At 38.6% G+C, this 17909-nt stretch overlaps 1 protein-coding gene across 1 annotated transcript in view; it reads right to left on the bottom strand.

The window, feature by feature from the left end:
- LOC148371574 (dynein axonemal heavy chain 11) overlaps positions 1-17219 on the bottom strand; it is a 53181-nt gene extending 35962 nt beyond the window's left edge. The window contains exons 1-51 of the mRNA XM_088326114.1: positions 17138-17219; positions 16595-16806; positions 16255-16476; positions 16026-16187; positions 15806-15922; positions 15548-15685; positions 15242-15357; positions 14959-15163; positions 14481-14582; positions 14010-14405; positions 13573-13905; positions 13134-13388; positions 12881-13050; positions 12590-12812; positions 12401-12517; positions 12228-12314; positions 11991-12149; positions 11714-11797; positions 11452-11610; positions 11264-11386; positions 10945-11067; positions 10193-10417; positions 10024-10115; positions 9825-9951; positions 9589-9729; positions 9220-9453; positions 8806-8937; positions 8396-8556; positions 8165-8321; positions 7937-8082; positions 7752-7868; positions 7537-7675; positions 7372-7464; positions 7081-7275; positions 6927-7004; positions 6706-6838; positions 6320-6447; positions 5948-6096; positions 5671-5821; positions 5462-5593; positions 4512-4685; positions 3711-3915; positions 3440-3605; positions 3270-3372; positions 2743-2982; positions 2505-2666; positions 2231-2424; positions 1918-2080; positions 1420-1543; positions 1114-1256; positions 428-589 (exon numbers count right to left, since the gene is read on the bottom strand). Of these exons, the coding sequence (XP_088182240.1) occupies positions 428-589; positions 1114-1256; positions 1420-1543; positions 1918-2080; positions 2231-2424; positions 2505-2666; positions 2743-2982; positions 3270-3372; positions 3440-3605; positions 3711-3915; positions 4512-4685; positions 5462-5593; positions 5671-5821; positions 5948-6096; positions 6320-6447; positions 6706-6838; positions 6927-7004; positions 7081-7275; positions 7372-7464; positions 7537-7675; positions 7752-7868; positions 7937-8082; positions 8165-8321; positions 8396-8556; positions 8806-8937; positions 9220-9453; positions 9589-9729; positions 9825-9951; positions 10024-10115; positions 10193-10417; positions 10945-11067; positions 11264-11386; positions 11452-11610; positions 11714-11797; positions 11991-12149; positions 12228-12314; positions 12401-12517; positions 12590-12812; positions 12881-13050; positions 13134-13388; positions 13573-13905; positions 14010-14405; positions 14481-14582; positions 14959-15163; positions 15242-15357; positions 15548-15685; positions 15806-15922; positions 16026-16187; positions 16255-16476; positions 16595-16806; positions 17138-17213 (8145 nt within the window). The 5' untranslated portion in view covers positions 17214-17219. The remainder of the gene's footprint in view (positions 1-427; positions 590-1113; positions 1257-1419; positions 1544-1917; positions 2081-2230; positions 2425-2504; positions 2667-2742; positions 2983-3269; positions 3373-3439; positions 3606-3710; positions 3916-4511; positions 4686-5461; positions 5594-5670; positions 5822-5947; positions 6097-6319; positions 6448-6705; positions 6839-6926; positions 7005-7080; positions 7276-7371; positions 7465-7536; positions 7676-7751; positions 7869-7936; positions 8083-8164; positions 8322-8395; positions 8557-8805; positions 8938-9219; positions 9454-9588; positions 9730-9824; positions 9952-10023; positions 10116-10192; positions 10418-10944; positions 11068-11263; positions 11387-11451; positions 11611-11713; positions 11798-11990; positions 12150-12227; positions 12315-12400; positions 12518-12589; positions 12813-12880; positions 13051-13133; positions 13389-13572; positions 13906-14009; positions 14406-14480; positions 14583-14958; positions 15164-15241; positions 15358-15547; positions 15686-15805; positions 15923-16025; positions 16188-16254; positions 16477-16594; positions 16807-17137) is intronic.
- Positions 17220-17909: the final 690 nt, after the last annotated feature.

Consider the following 17909-nt stretch of genomic DNA (forward strand, 5'->3'; position numbering starts at 1 on the left):
CAGAGGCAGATGGAAAGAAGCAATCTGGCACATGGTTACATGAGAGGACACTTGCTTGTGACAGCTGTGCCTATTTAGTGGGTCGTTATTTGCTTAATCACTCTTTGCTCATTAACATAAATGATCTCAGACCGGGAGCGCTTCACTGCTATGATGGAAAACAATGTAATGCACGCACTTGCAGTGCGTCTTCGGGCATGTGTTGGGCAATTTGTCAGAACCTCAACATCGAACTAATGATGAAGGATCTATGAAAATGTTAATCCAGCTGCACTGTGATAATTAAAAGGGGTTCATTATAGTCTCCTCGTGTCTGTGTCACTGAGAAAATGCCTATGCAGCTTCGATAACATCTTGCTTTTAATGATCAGAACCTAGATGTTGAAAAATATCGCCATCTGAGAAATGTATTTCGACTTGTTTTTACCTCAATGTCATCAATCTCTTGGATAAATCTATAGCTGACTGACTGCAAAGCTTCTAAACTCCATGGATGAAACCAGTCGATGGTAGTGCACTGGATGAGAGCCGGAAATCTACGAGCCCTGAGTCGGAGCTCGTTTCCCACTGGTGACAGACACAATACCACCTAGAACAAAAGTAACCAGAGAAACAGTACATCTAAATATTGTGCATCAAATGTTTGTATGCTTTCTCTGCATTAACAATGAAAGTGACCCATCCTGCATTTGCAAACAACTCTGAAAAAGACAAACACAAAGAAGAGTGGCAAAAGAATCCCAAGCAAAATAGACATCAAATTCCTAAAGATATTTATAAAATTTTAAACCATATCTTTTAAATGATAATGTACATTGTAAAGCATAAAATAAAGTGACATTTGGTTCCATTCCAATGCAAATTAATTATGCTAGGCCACTTTGCTATATACAAGTGACTGATGCGACAGCTGGGGAACAAGAGCTTTTTGTCATTGTAATATTAGTTTAGTTCAGAGATTTTTTTGGTGTTGATGGAATTGCATTTTTATACGTTCATAAGGACTGCATAATAATAGTCTTGTGTTTCAAAATTGTCTTATTTCGGTTGGTAAGTGATGGGGCTTTTGTGGCGTTAAAGTGATTTGTGAAGTGAGGTTTCTGAAAACTGAACTGTCAGTTGAAGCCGGACTCTGTCAGTAAAGAACCTCCAGCAGTTCTCCTTGCTGTCCAGCAGGCCGAGAGCACGGACCTCAGCTCGCACAGCGGACACGATCCCTTCAATCTCCTCCTCAGTGAATACTTCAGGAATTTCTCCTACATGAGGTGCAGCTATCATTATATATATCACAGCATGTAAGATCAATATTCATTTTTCATGCATCGGAGGATTTCACAATCAAAATGATTTTGTACTAAACAAACAAGAAAAAATCTGCCTGAGCACTGAACAAGAAAAACATGAAAAAAAGATTCAGACCTGATGACAGTAAGTCATTAACAATGACGAGAAAGCGCTCATCGGGTATTTGTGCATCAGTCAGAAGGAGAGCTACACGCTGATTCTTCACACCAGTCTTAAGGAACAAACCCGCGAGATCAATCTGCACAAAACCACAAATGAATTTAACGAAAACATATATGAACAATAACACATCTTACTAAAATCAATACTTTAACTCATGTAATGACACAATAACATCTAAAGATAAACTTAGATCATTGAACCCACAAAACCAGTTTCATTGAGATATTGAAATATTCACCTTGGTCTTTAATGGAATCAGACAATTATTTCCTGCATCAACAGAGCATCTCAGTAAAAGAAAATTTAATCAATAACGTGCATGCAGCCACAGGGAATTAATTAAGATTTTTCACCTTTGTTTTATTAACTATGGATATTTTGTACATAACCAATGACATAAAAAACATTTAGGCTAAAATGACGTTAATCTTGGATTTGTCTCTAGTTTACCTTGAAGTCCTGGATGCCGTAACCTTTGTGTAAAGTAATTTGGAAGACTTCCACAGATGAAATGTAAGCAGCCAGGCGAGTCAAGCTTTGTTTCCCACTGCCTCCAACCCCAATCAGTAGGGCATGACTGCAAGGAGACTCCAAGATACGACTGATTCGACAGCTAGGGAACAAGAGATTTTTGTCATTGATTTATTTTACCTACTTTTTTCAAAGGAAAAGTCAAACCTTAAACGTTTAAATTCAGAAGAAAATATTAAAAATTAGATCAATTTTCATTCATACCATATAATGTACCATAAATCCAACCTACACATGTTGTATTGCATCTTCAAACAGCACAAGATTCATGGCTGCATTGAGTTCATTGTAGCTCTCAAGGGCATCAGTAAGGATGGACTTAAGCATAGGCCAGTCAGTGACAGTAGCATAAGAGGAGTCTTTGCCAATTCGGGCAAAGTGGCAAAAGATGAGAGGTTGCTTTATCACCTCTTTAACTTCAACTTCCTACATAAAGAAAAATAATATATTTTAGTGGAGGGATTAATTACACATGTGTCGATTCTGGATCTGATTCTGTATCACACCTCAAAACATTCATGCAAAGTCTCTGCTTGGAGCTTTTGGAAGAGCTGCACGTCTTTGACATCTAATAGCCTGTCGCAGTAAACTCTGCACGACTCATGGAACCACAGCAGACGCAGATCAGTACTGTTTTCCACGTTATCAGGCTCTGCAAAAAGGATCCCCTGAACCATACACAGACAGATGAATATTGCGCTTCATCCTTATAGGACATAGTAACAATATTAGAAACAAAATTACCTGAAAGATGTTAGATATGTCTCTCATATTGAATATATAGTGAAATTTGACAGCTGTTGGCAAAAAGTTGAGATCCATCTTGTGGTTGAGCATTACTGCTGCATGGACAATAGCTGCAATGCTCTTTTGCACAGGCAAACTAAAAGGATGCTGCGTCAGGTGACAGCTAAGTATCTGCCCAAATATTGACATCAGAGCCTCGGACGAAGGAAAGTTCACCGCAAACACGGAGAAATGTCGCTGTTTAAAGCAAATAGAGCATCATCTTAGTTTTTCAAAACAAATGTGACTATTTGATTAGTACTTGTTCCCTGGAGAGAAACGCTTGACTTTTTAGAACAATATGACTGGAATACATGTTATTACTGTATATCATATAAAGTAGTTGCATTTCTGACAAGTGTTCTGAAGAACTAAAGAGAAATACAATTTGTATCCATCCCATGCAAAACAAATAACAGAGCATTAAGTATTAACAAAATGTCTTTAAATGAACTGTATGTTGACATTTGTACTTATATTCATACCTGCAGTCTTGGGTTGATATTAAAGCTTCCAGCAGTTGGGTTCATACACGCAACATATTGCGTGTTGTAAATTTCCTTTAAAGACAACTTCTGTCTGTCATACCTAAAGTGATGCCAGAAATAAATTAAATGGTAGGAATGAATGATATATTAAAAATGTGCCTTCTTACCAATGCCCGTAATCCAGATGCTGTCGTATAAGTGTGTGCGCTTGCACTGTACCATATGCGTCAACAGCTGGCATGTTCATATCATCAATGAAGTACACCAGCTTTCTGCTGCCCACAGGGGAATAGCTCCTGCCGGCTCTTTTTTCCAACAGACGTTCTAGAAATTCTACAAAAACAAGCAAATGAAAAGTATCAGCACTCCTTGAGAGATGAAAAAGCACCAGCAGATGTCACCCAAGTGAATTCAAATATGCAATGTCCCCCCACTTACCTTGCAGTACCATAGAGTTTATGTAGTAGTTGAATGCTACTTTTGTAGTAGTGTAACTCTCTGACAGGCCTTCTAACATATTTCTGACAAGTGCAGTTTTGCCCACTCCAGCGTTCCCCACCAGCATCAGCGGCTGACTCCGCTCCAGCAACAAGTCCATGAAGTAGCGAAGACGCACAGTCTCTGCTGTGTGTACAAGAACAGCCTGCAATCATACAAACAGCAGGAGGAAAGGGGAAAGAGACATACATGGTTATTAAGGCTTTCTTTGGAGTGATTTATTGACAGACATGTGTTCAGTGAATTGTATGTGATTTATAATTTCTTGTATTTCACCAGTACACCGCAACTATTCTGTCATAATAGCATCATTTGCAGAGAACAAAACCCTGATAATTATTGCTCAGCAAGACTCTTTAGAGCATTCACAGCTGTATACAAGGGCATAAAGAATGACAAAAGAGCGTGGGTGATAGCTCAAGCCTTATTGCTCGAGCCTCCAACCCCACACAGGCTAGCATGGGGTGTTGTAGATGGTAATCATACACAGTGGCAAGCCTATCAACTACTGGAACAAGCCTGCCAAAAACTCTGAAGTGACTTCAGCCTTGCAGACGTTCACTGGGGGTGCATGTACAATATTAATACATCTTCATTATTGATTCTTGGTTATTTGTCTTAAAATGTTACTGATAATGTATGTAAGGGTCTGTCAAATCTGTGAGAACGTTTTGAGTTTTGAAATTACCTCACTACTGAAATAATAAGGGTCTTTATGTATGAAGTTGGAGGTATTCTCACTTGTAATGGTGTGCAAGTATCCATTTCAAAGGGAGGCACGATGTCAGTCCAAGGAAGTAAGCGCTTTGTTTGGGCGTCGATGTAGAAGTCAAACACCGTTCCCTGTGTTGGAAGCTTCACCATCTTCATTTCTTTGGTCCACCACTTACTGAACTCCACCCGGTAATCATAGAGCTAGATTTTCAGAAAATATTTTAAAATCCTTAATCAGGACAGCTCAGATCTATTTTACATAAATTAAATGATCAGGGTTTGGCTTAACATGGCTTCTATAAATATTATATATATATATATATATATATATATATATATATATATATATATATATATATATATATATATATATATATATATATATATATATATATATACCACAGCCATATCCCCCTAGTGGGAGGTGGCTAGAGTCATTTCTGACTCTTTTTGGGAGATTGATTCAGAGGAGGGGATTCCCAGCCCCCTCGCTCAACCCAACTGAGGTGTTGGGAGCACTTAGGTGACCAAACCCCCCAATTCCAACCCCTAATGCTGAACGCCAAACAGGGAGTCAACGGGTACCAATGTTTAAGTCTTAGGTATTACTCGGCCGAGGCTTGAACCACAATCTCCCAATCTCGGGACGGGCGCCCGACCCCCAAGGCCACCAAGCTCTATAAATATACCTCTATATATCTATATCTATATATATATATATATATGTGTATATGTGTATAAGGAAATAACATTAAATTAGAAATGTAAGAAAACATTGAAGTTATGTAAACAGACTTTGTTAAATTGAAAAGAAAGAAAAATAACTCCGAAATGACGCAGTTTGTTTGATCTGAAATTGTTCATTGGAGGGCTGGGGTTATATACATTGGAGAATGATTTTTATGACACCCAAATACATTTTATATAGGAGCAAACAAAAAACTCAAGTTATCATTAACAAAGTGTTACATGAATACCTGGTCTTGACACAAGGCCCCACCAAAAGCCCAAATGCAGGCAAAAATAAAGTAGGTCTCATAAAGCTCCCTTGGTGAGTCGGATGGAATATTTCCAGGGGTTAGAAAGCAGTCAAGTAAGGTACAAAGTGTCTATAAGAGAACAGAAAAGTAAACATGTGTCTGGCCTAGTGATCTGTATAGAGCAAACTGATTTTTTTCCTTTGTACCTGCACCAGGGAATTTTCAGGAATTGGAGTGATGGTCTTGAAGGTGCTTCTCATCTTTTCGATGCAACGAGGGACATACTTCTCAAACAAAATGGTTAAGTGAGCCTTTTCTGTTTGCCGTTCTCGTTGGTCAATCCAACTAGCAACAAATCTGAGCAACAAGGAATAATTGTACATGAAGTTCATGAAACTCAGAGTCAGAGATTTTCTACTTTAAAAAAACACATTCCATCTTGTGCTTTACACGTGATTAAAATAATGGTCGCTGAAGACTCACGGATTCCAGCCCAAGTCTTGCTGGTTGATGAAGAGGATTCCCGCTCGGGATACTGTAGCAGGGGTGGCTGCTCTTAGATGGCCAATTTCAAATACAAGCCTCATAGATGACGTGAGTGAAACACGCTCATTGCTAGCTAGAGTCAAGACCTGAAAGAACGCACACAGCTTTACAGTCCCTAAATAAAGTTCGCTGACACATACTTAAAACAATGAAACAATAAAAACAACTGACCATCCATTTTTAATTAGAAAAATAGCAACATGTCTCCCACCCAATGGTGTGATTGCTAAAGGATGGTTAAAGAAAGATTGTGTTTGTCCAGTTGCTATGTGTTGCAAAGAAGTGTACGAATGAACAAAAGGGTGGTACCATGTTGTCATCCATCACTGTGTTGAGTGATTCAATCCACATTGGATCAATATCTCCATCCAACACAATCCACTTAGGACCTGGGCTGGACATGTTGGCTTGCTCTCGCATCAGTGATGAAAGCAAACCTTGTATTGAGATAGAGAACAGTAAACAACAAAAGACGATGTTCAACTAATGTTCATTTGAAGGTCTTTGGTCTTGCATACTATGAACGTGAAGAGTAGACTTTAGTTGTAAATATACAGTGGACCCCTTAACTAAATGCAATGGTAGTGGGAATTTGCCCCTAAATAAAAAAGAGGGATAAACCACAAGTCAAAGGGTACTGCAGCATCAGTGTAAGGATTTCCACTGTATTTTCATTTTAAAAAATATAAGCTTGCCATCTTTCCACTCCCGAGTTGCAGGATGGATGAAGCCAAACAATTCATCTCTGTCAACTGCTTTTGGATTGAGGTCATTCCAGACAGGCTTCTTCTTCAGATGTGCATATGTTTTGTAGAGAACCCTTAATATCTAGTGAAGGGAGCACAATATAAGACAATCAATCAAAAGAATAGTGCATCAGTATTTTTCGTGGGACTAAAAACAATTATTATCTAACCGAGCTTTTTCCTGTTCCAGCATTTCCAACAACAAAGACAGAATGACGCACAGCCATAAGTTCCACCAATTGCATCACCTAAAAAGGGGGGAAAGGTAATGACATACCAAAACGTTTGAAAATGTATTTTTTTATGAGGCATGTTAAGATAAACCTTGAGGATAAATGTTTCCTCTGGCTGAAGTCGAAGAGAAACAGTGGTGTTTCTGACTTCCTTTTCAAAGTCCCAGTCTCGTTCCCTCTCGACTTCTAAGCCAGGAAAAAGATCTCGCAGCAGTCCAAGAAAGATGGGCACATCATCAGTCACAATTTTAGGCATGTTGAAATCCCTCAGTGCACGCATCAAGACCTAAGAAACACGCACAGTGAAACCAAAAGAGAACTATTTGTAATTAGCTTTAATTGTGCTACAATACTTTCATTTTCTCTTTTGTTAATTCATCACCTGATCCTCAGGTCTTGCCTTATCTCTTCTTCTGAGTCCACCAGCCACCATAAGAACAGATTTAACAGCTCGTAAACCCCAGTCATAGTGGTCCTATCAGATAGAAATTGTGTTTTTGGACTTAAAAAAACTAAACAGGAGTGTAAGAAATGATTAATGTCCAACCTGCTTGGAAAGAAGCTCCTTGCACAAAGTATAAAGAGAAGTAAACCTCCTGGCTAGAACCTTGGCACCACAGAAGCCTTCTGCCACTAACATGATCTCACAGATGAGCTCAATATCTGGTACCACCATTGCACAGGGTCTATGGCAGCATGAAAAAAGCACTGCTTTAATTTAAATCAATCTTATGTGAAATTATAAATGTGTACAATTCCCACCGAAACAAAGCCTTGAGGTTCTCAGGTAGTTCGGTCCTCCCTGCATAGCCTGGATTCATTGTAATGAAGATACCAACAGAAGGCTTGAGAAGAATTTCTGTATCCAGGAAGAGAAATCTAAGGAAACACCATGATATTAGAACTGCTGATATTCACTTTGGCAGAAATAGATGTTATCTTTTTACCTCTTTTTTTTAGATCGAATGGCATCCTGGATTGTTTTTACCTGTACTGCAACAACGGACAATACCTCAACAGAGATGCGATTGAATTCATCAAAGCAGCCCCATGCTCCAGTCTGGGCCAAACCCTTGTAGATATTGCCGGTTGACTAAGCAGAACCCGCCCCCCAAAAGTAACAACTCTCAATACATAAATAAGAAATTGATAAAGGTATTTGTCAAATAACCAACCCTGTAATCCATCTGCTCAGAACAGTTAAAGATGTACACCATGATACCCATTGCTCTCCCAAGATCCTTTGTGGTCTCGGTTTTGCCGGTCCCAGCAGGACCAGCTGGTGCACCACTCATAGTCAGGTGTAGTGACTGTGTCAGTGTGATGTAGCAGCTAAGATGAAGATAGAGGAATAAAGCATATGTGAAACATTTTATGTGTTTTCTGAATGACAATGGGCATCTTACCGGTCTGTAAGGGGGGTGATGACAAGTCGTGGTGTATTTCCAAGATACTCGTAAAGATAAGGGAACTTTGCGTCGCAAATGTGAATGAAGCAGTGGCGCTGCAGCTCATTCCAACAGTGTCGCAGATGGGAAAGCCACTGGAAGGCTTGCGAGTTTGTAACCTAAACACATAATTGTCAAACTAAGAGATATGAAGGTGAAATGCTATTACTGCAACACAGTGACGAATAAATATAGCTGTCTGAGCTGACTACAACTTTAACTTATCTTAGGCCATAAAATGAGTGTCTTTAAGGAAAAATATTAACATAATGGGGTTCAATGCAAAAGTATTAACTGTGAGAGTGAGCTTTACCTGCAAAAGGTCGTGTTTGCTTTCAATTCAATTGGTTTCATCCTAGATCACTCACCTTTTGGGCAATCAAGCCGGCGACAACATCTCTCGCGTGTACATCAATGGTACAAATTGTCATGATTTTCTGTCTGTTGCCTTGACTCAACTCGCCCAACAGCATGTTAATCAACAAGTTTAGTTGAGCAACCTGAGGGAGATTGTTTAAAAGGTTATAATAACAAAACAAATTAAAAAGTCTAACACATTATTGAGTGGTCGCCACAGCACAAGTATGTGAACCACATGATTCTGTCACTGGTCTTGCATGACAGCTCCAATACGTCTGTTGAAAACAGGGAGCCATTACAGAAACAGCAGTCAAGGGCATGTTAACCTGACAGAGCGCTGGTAAGACTGTCAAGCACAAGTGGATGAATCTAACGTTTTCATGATGCCTTGGATTAAAAACTTGAACACATCCTTTTCTCACCAGTTTCTTGTTGTAGTCTTTGAGAGCGGATTCAAATCCTTCTTCCATTCTTTTAAAGACAAGCTCTACATCATTACTCCACCATATCTGTGAGGCAGTCAGAGCAACTTGGGCTGGGAAGTCTAGAATCCACTGTTCTCTGGGCTTTTCCTCGTAGGCTGACACAGCCTCAGACAGGTGACTCCAAACACTTTTCCTCATGTTTTCTTCCAGGCAGGTGAGCCACATCTCAACCTTATACAATATCCATTTTGTCAGTAGGTACATTGTACAATATTGTGGAAGTTAAAAATCAGATATTAAAATCAATTTTGAAATGTAAACTATTATGACTTCTATTCTCAATTTTTTAAAATCCCAATATCTTACCGCTCCATTACAGAAACATTCCTCCTGGAATGGAACATACTCTCTTTCTTTGCTGTACATTCCCACCACAAGTTTCGGTTGATTATTGGAGAATTCTAGGTCAGACATATTATCAAATAGCTTTAGAAGGTGGCATGTGACCTGAAAAGCAATGCATTTTATTAAACTACAGTTAGTATTTAAATATAGCTTATTATGATTAAAATAACACAAAACAAAACTGGAAAAAAATGTACATCTTTGGGGCGGCTTCCTTTTGAGAGAATATCCAACAAATCTGCTGATGAAATGAAGTAAAATCTCGGAAATGCAATTCTTTTGGTCTCCAGGTATTCAGCGAGAGCTTTTTCACATAAAGCTAGCCTGATGAAATCGTGCATAAAGAAATTATGGAAACATAATTCATGTTTAAAATACTACGATAGAATATAGGACCTTTTCTGAAGACATTCCAACTTCTCAAAGAGTTTGGGTTTATTTGTGGCTTCTATCACATGTTTGGTTTTTGCACTGTCCAACATTAACTCCTGAAAAAAAAACAGAAACTATATTAAATTTTGATTCCTGATGTTTCAGATGTGAAACATTATATGTAAGTGAGGACCTGAAATTCAGCATCTATCATCCGAAATCTTTCCGCATCTGTTGGGAGTTGCTGGCAGATATCATCACAGCCTTTAAAGATACTTTCCAAATAGATCCACATCCTCTGCACCTCCATCCAGACCATCAGCACAGAGTCTGCCACCGTTAGCTGTCTCTGAAGTTCCACAACTTGGACACGAAAGTGATCAATGTGTTTGCTCTGAAAGATGCCCTGGAGCTGAACCTTAAGCATATACACACATTGTTGGAATAAAAGCAATAAGTTATTAATGTGGGTTACAACCTTAAAGATATATCTGCAGAGAGTGTCATATTTATGTGTACGTAACATGAACCAGTTACTTATTCAAGCAATTTCATTGTTTTAGCACACCACAAAAAAATGGGGGAGGGATGTGGTCTGTTTACACAAAGACAGAAGCACTAAAGTAGAAAGACTTCTAATTGCTGGCTACAACCCCCCCAAATGCATCTGGTGTACATGTACAAAGATCGCCGAGGGTGTAACAATACCCCATGTGCAACAGCAGCTATAAATCTTACGACTCAATAGGCACCTCTCCGGATTCAGCTGTGCTGTTAGACAGTCAGACAGGGAGGCCCCATTTTACATTCTCGACTATTCAGCATTTAACTATGAGTGCTTCCAACAGACACCTCATCTTGAGAACCAGTTGTTGGGTGTGTTACAGCTATAGCCTTAATTCAGATGATAAAACCCATTCCAAGCAACTACTCTGGTTAACCTACCTGATGATCCTCAAGCATCTCAATCAGCTCTCCATCACATTTAAGAAGAGGGATAGAGGTTTTGTAATGATCTTCATATGAAAGCTCCATTGATGCCCATATTTGACTTATTTCGGTCACAACCTGAAAATAAACGTCAACAGAATTCAGAATTCAACTGCCATGGAAAAACCATGTGTTTCATTTTCATTAAAACAGTACACATCGGCATAAAATGTATTAAAACACAAATTCCTGTAATTGTTATGTTTGTGATGACATTATCATGATATGAATGACCCTTGTCAATGAATATATATGAAGTAAAAAATGCACAGACCTTCTCAATGGCCATCTCTTTGACAGCCTTATCCACAATATTGCGGACTTCATCCTCATAAAAATGAAGTTGCAGAGCCAAGAGGTCTGCCAGGGTGGTTTGATCAGTCACAGTGAAGTTCATCTACACATAAAAGGAAACATTTTCTAGAAAGAAATACATTTGTATTTCTCTCAAGCAGAAAACACCTGCATGGTCCTTATGAGTTGAACCCAATGGCGCTCTCGTATCGCAAGGTTCTGCAGCTGACTCACAGCTCGTACTGACGTCAACAGATTCTTCACAAAAAGGTTTAGGCCCATATACACATTCCATCTGCGAGCCTCTTTGTCAAGTTTTCGCATATCCTACAAAAACAGAAGGCTTGTTATTATCATTTGTTATTAGCCCAATGTAATAACCAAAGCATTGGTGCATGGCAGGCAAGACATGCACTACTGGTGAACTCACCTTGGCAAACCCCCTCAGTTCTACATCCATCTGCTCAACGTTTATCTTCCTCCATTTACTCTTTGTCCAGTGTTCCACATTGGTCTGTATAGATAAAGACACATGCGTAGGGGTCATTAGGCTAAAGGAGCTTAATTGGGGCATTTAGTGGCCAGAGAATCAATGACCATACCAACAGCAGGCTGTTTAGATTATTGAGTTATTGGCTCTTGAGGCATTTTACTTGTACTTTTCTAACTTTATCTTGTGCTACTTTCCTTTCTTTCTGATGACTTACTTGAACAAATATGACTATGTCCCACAGTTCTTTCAGAACAACTATTTCTCGTTTGCAAAGCTTAATGTCTTTAAAGTCCTGAATTGTGACATCAAAAAGGTTTGTTGACTCTTGCAGTGCTGACAACTCTTTGTCCAAGTCTCGAATAGCTTTTTCAGACTACACAACAGAAGAGAAGAAATATGTCAACATTTTAAATTCTTGGACCAATATAAAGCAAAGGTTTAGCACACATACATTCTCCAGACTAGCATAAGGATGAGGTGTTTCATAATTAAAAGGTGCAGTGACTTTGAAGATCTCTCTGAATTGGCTTTGTTTCACCTGAAGAAAAATTAAATTTCAATGACATATTGCATTCTCAAACACCTCATTTTACTTAAGCATAAACAAGTATTATTAGTTGTGACCTCAAATTCCATGCAGCGCCTTCGTAAAACCAACACTTCCTCATTTTGCATGGAGGCGACCTCATTCCTCACTTTTAAGGACAATTTTTTGGCCCCGTTCCATTTATCGGGGAGTTCCTATTAATATTGGTAAAAGTGTCCATTTGCACATGAAAAGAAACAAGGAAAAATATTTTACTTTCCCATTACCTCGAGCTGTGAATAGACCTTGTCCGGAATGGATACTCCATAACGTTCTAGGAGGATTGCTGTGTCTCTTAGAGGCTCAAACATCTTGTCAGTGACAGGTTGTCTGTCCCTAATGGCCATGAGGTGACTCATGACTTCCACTAGACTGTGATAATCACCTTTAGGTACACACATGGCAAGCCCTTCAACAGTAGTGCGGACAAATTCTTGAAGCTCATCAAGGCTGAAAGGAATGTGAAGCGTAAGAATGGCACATAGGTATATTTGTGTTTTGACTGAGTGGATGGTGACCTGTTTGTTACATATGTCAAAAGATGCTCCTTAAAAAGCCAACTCCACTTCTTAATAGTGTTCAGCAAGCTGATTTTGAAGTGCTTAATGTCCACTCGAAACCATCCATCAAATACCTTGGAGTCTTCAAGTTTGCATAATTCAGAGTGCAGATCCTCATAATAATTGATCTGTTAAGTCAGGGTGTAAAAATATAATGTCATATATGATTTTGAACTAATCAGTTCAAGATCATGGGGAAGGCACCACTCACCTGTTCTTGGAAGTGATCAACAGTTGGTGGGCTGTCAGGGAGAATATCCGCCCTGTGAGACTCAACCTCTTCAGGTGTCAGCGCTCGTGCATACAATAGGAATTGGCTGAGAAACTCTGTCCGGTCATCTTGCCACAAATGGGAATAGCAGTCAAACTGTTCTTGATAAGATATGGCTTTTTTCAGGACATTCTCAACTCTCTCCATCACCTCCTTGCGTAAATCCAACAAATCAAGCATGTCTTCCATTAAAACCTATAAGGATTCAATTTGTGACAATTAAGGACAATTTTGGCTTAAAATGTTATTTTACATTTTCTTTTACTTTGGGGGGTGTGTAATGATCCGTTAATTGATTCAATTACTGTTTATCCGTACTCATAGCAAATGAAGACAATATAGCCTAAAGTCCACTGCTACTGCCTATGTAAATCAGTACCTGGTAGTTCTCCATGCTACAATCCACAGCCAACCTGTTGAGATTTGCTGAGGCCTTAAAAATATCTCCAACCAGTCCTTCTACAAGCTCGTAGAAGCCATCTGCTACATCTTTCTGCAGTGATGGATGGAAGCTCATGCCAGAGGCTGTAAGTGTTAACTGAGCCTCCAAAATAGGCGCCTGCTTCTGATTGGAGTCCATGTTGTGTAAGAAAAACTGAAGTGAGTGGCCAATGTAGCTGAAGAGACCCTCAACTACCATCTCGTCCACGTAGTCCATGTATGAATGCCAAGCATCTGAATTTAGGTCTGCCTGGAAGAGCATCATGTTCTCCTAATGATGGTTTTTCGTGGACATCAACAACAAATACACATTAAATGCTGTATTAGTCTAAGTGCATGTGAGAGAATTCTTACTCTAATCATTATGTACCGTACTTGTACCAACTTGTGGATCATCTCTCCATCTTGTTTTATGGAGCTATATATCCTCTTAACACGGTCTCCCCTGTCCTCAAGCTGTAGCAATGAGTTTTTCTTGTTTTCTTTTCTGCAAAACATTGTGTTCATACTCCATCTCTTTATCATAGAGTGAATGGCGTCACGGTTTTCTTTTGCTTTACTGGCTCGAACAACAAGGTCTTGGACTTGGTTTTTCATGGTGCATATGTGACTCCAACAGTCCTGGTCTTGCCACGTCAAGTCGCTCTCCGCTATTTTCAACAGTTGGTCTACTGAAGCCAGTTTGTCTCTTATGAGGGCAACTTCAATTTCAAGAACAGTCTTTTTAAGATTGTTGTACCACTGTACTATGAGTTGTAGACTCCTTACATACTAAAAACAATGAATCCAGATAGAAAATTAGAACATTTAAAAAATTGACATAATGCTTAAGGCTATGGTGCTTACCTTTGTGAGGACGTCACGCTTCTCATGAATAGTCATGGCTGCCTCAGGAATGTCATCTTTAAACGTTTTAATGTACTTCACATCTTTCAAAACTTCCGCCAGCTAAAGAGACAAAAGAATGATCTATGAAACTACAGTTGCTAGTAAGATTATTTTATAAATCAGCTCCCCTATCACAGATAAATATATAAACCGGTTTTCATGTCATACACTCTTGAGATGAGATAAACTGTTGTTTAGATTATTGTATTTGTTTATTCTAGTTTTAGAATGAATAGATTACATTAAATTTCATTTTATTCTCAACTTGTGTCTATGTCTGTTTTTGGCATTTTTTTCAAATAAAAACTCCCATTTCCAATAATGTGCTTTTAGGGATAATTTGAATACATTTTCTATTGCTTACATGAGTATTTAAGGAAAAAAACGGTGGGAATGATGTGCATCTGACTAATTGGTCAAACAAAAGTGAACTCACCTTGGGATTGAAATTGACTGATATGAGGTTGTTTGAGGAGTTTCTAAATAGGAGTGGTTCTTTCAGGTTAATCTGGCAAGCTTGCTCCAAACCTTTGCACCATTCAGTGTAAATGTGTTCTTCACACTGGTGTAGAAGACAAATCATCTCCTTGTACATGACATGCTCCTTTGTTGTATCCGCACCTCGAGCAGATCTGAAAATGCTAAATAATGAATCTTGAGCTTTAGCATAATATTGCATTAACATGTAAAAATGTAAATCTTGACATCTTCTACTCAACCTCTTGAGGACAATTTTCAGTTTTTCCCATGGTTCTTCGATACGTTTTCTGATCATTTTTGTCCATTTTAAAACTCCAGATACATGAGCCATATTCTTTCCAAAACAACATTCCATCTGCAGATAAAAAGCAGCTGAGTATTGCACTAAGCTTGCATAAAAAGTTAATTTTAGAATAAAGGTATATACAATTAAATATACCTTTTTTTGTTGTTGTTTACATTTGTTTCCAACACAAACTATTTCAAAGATTGAAATGAAAACAAAAAAGCGAGGGTGGGAATACAAGTCAATGTTTACAACCAACCTCATTGAGTTGTGACTTGAAGAGAAATTTACATTTCTCAAGCTCATCTCTGAATTGTTGCAGCAATAGAGGAATGTTGGGGCTGAATATTTTTCTAATGTTCCCTCTCTCAAGAAAGGGTCCAACAATAGTTAACAGCTACAAAAGAGAGAGTGAGAGAGAGAACAAAGTGCCATGGTTGTTCGTTCACAGCAGCTGAGCCATTGACAGTACGGTACACCAGTTTGATAAACAGTTTTTATATCCAGTTTCTCTTACTTTAAACGCTGATTCAAGTTCTGAACAATCCTTAAAAGCTGAGCATAGAAGGTTAGCAAATCTGCATTCAAAGTCCACAATCTTCACTTTGAAGTCCTGATAACCCATCTCAAAGTCCTGTAGGTACAGTCACAATTTGTTTTATAGTGCAAAAGAAAATATGGTTTAGATGACTTGGTCGGTTTAGTTTTTTAAAGTAAACATATTATGGAGATTTTACCTGGGAGTCAAGAGGACTCTGATCGCAGTGTATTAGAATCTGGCAGTGCTCATTGAACTCTGCGTACAACTGAGCAGCCTGTTCACTCAACAGCTTGCCTTTCAGACCACCAAATTCCAGTTTTTCCATCCTTTTGTATTCCAGCATTATTTCAAATATGTCCTGTAATGGAAGAATATACAATAAAAACTAGTGCCTGGAGTCTAAATATACCAAATATAAACTTCACCTCAAGTTGGAGCATGCGGTTAAGGAAGTTATTAAAACGTTTGAAAACCACGGCTGATGGGAAATCCCAGGCTGCATATTTTTCATGGCTTGCCAACTTCTCGCACTGGGTATGATAACTGTATTGGAAAGATCGAAAGACTTTGATCGCTTTTTTTACTGTGTACAGTCCTTCTTCAGGGTCTTCCCTAAGTAGCAAGTCTGAAGTCAAATACGTAGATGCCTATAAAACCAAAGAGTAAAGTGTTAATCATTATATGCTGTCACAGATGGTATACATTAGCAATATACATTTTGCATATAGTATCACAGAAAAAAACCATTAAAATCATAAACTGTACCTGTTCAATCAAGAGATTGCAGAGCTGCTGAAGCAAGACAACAATTCGTGTAGGCCTTTGATAAGATAGACAGCTTGTCCAGATAAGGAATAATATGTGAAACAGTGTAGGGATAGATGTTTCCACCAGTGGGAATTCTTCATTTTCCATTTGAGAAAGTTGAACACCCAGTGGCTGTAGATGAAGTTCAATATCCTTTGCTTCTTGGAGTGCTTATAAAGGGAAAATCCACCATTTTCATAGTTATAGGAGATAATCATTTATATGTTCAGTGGTGCACCCCACACACACACACACACAAAATGCTTTTCTTTTATGTAAAGGTTGTGTAGTTCTTAAAGTGTACACAAGGCTAACTCTTATGATGATGAATGATCACAGAATTTACAGGTTTTGAAATGTACAAAAATGCAAAAACTTGGATATAAACATGGTTTATATGTTGTATGCACATTTATTGTAACTTTTTTTGTAAATTATATTTAATTCTGCCTATTACTTTAATTTGGGTAATAGGATCTTGTTTGATTAAAAATATCTTACCGTCATACACTTTTTCAATCAAGGTCTTTATTACAGGATGATAACTGCTTTCCATCATTTGCAACATTCCTGCCATCTTCCGGACAACAGGACTCTGAAGCTAAACAGAATGAGGAAAAAGTCAACAGTAAGGGATGCCAGAAAATGAAAAATAAAGAATACGACCATTTTCAATGCGTGCCTGTTGATATATGCTCTGAATATTTCTCCGCCTTGAAGCCCAGAATCCTAGCTCTGCACAAGGCCCGGGATTACTGTCAGTTTGAAGTATGTCTGATGAATCTTCTTTTAACATTCGCTGGATCTGATTGGTCCAGTTGCTGACCTGGGTCTCTATTTTGTGTGCAAGAGCTCTGTCATAGCTTCCATAACCAAGGGAAGATGGAAATAAATCAAATATTAGAAAATTATTTGCTTCTATTAAATTGTATCTCTAATGCATGGGTTATACTCTTACATTTTGAGAGTATCGGATACATTTTCAAGCCAATCTGTATCATTTGGGACAGTGAGGACAGACTCCCCCAACGCACATCTGCGTACAACCGATGTTTTACTGCATATGCTCTGTGCATTTCGACTAATGTCCTCAGATAAGAGTTGAGGCCATGTCTTCTGGTTCCAGATGCCGCACAGTAGAGGTGTACATACCTAGAAAAAAAAACAATTTTAAGTTACATACACAGCTCCTAGGGGGAAGAAAAGAGATAAAAGGAGGACTTTTATGGGAGCACCTGTTCAACTACAATAGACAAATGCAGTATTGGACATG

The sequence above is a fragment of the Urocampus carinirostris genome, chromosome 2 (genome assembly GCF_059441175.1).
Source record: "Urocampus carinirostris isolate Australia breed hairy pipefish chromosome 2, RoL_Ucar_1.0, whole genome shotgun sequence".
Classification (NCBI taxonomy): Eukaryota; Metazoa; Chordata; class Actinopteri; order Syngnathiformes; family Syngnathidae; genus Urocampus; species Urocampus carinirostris.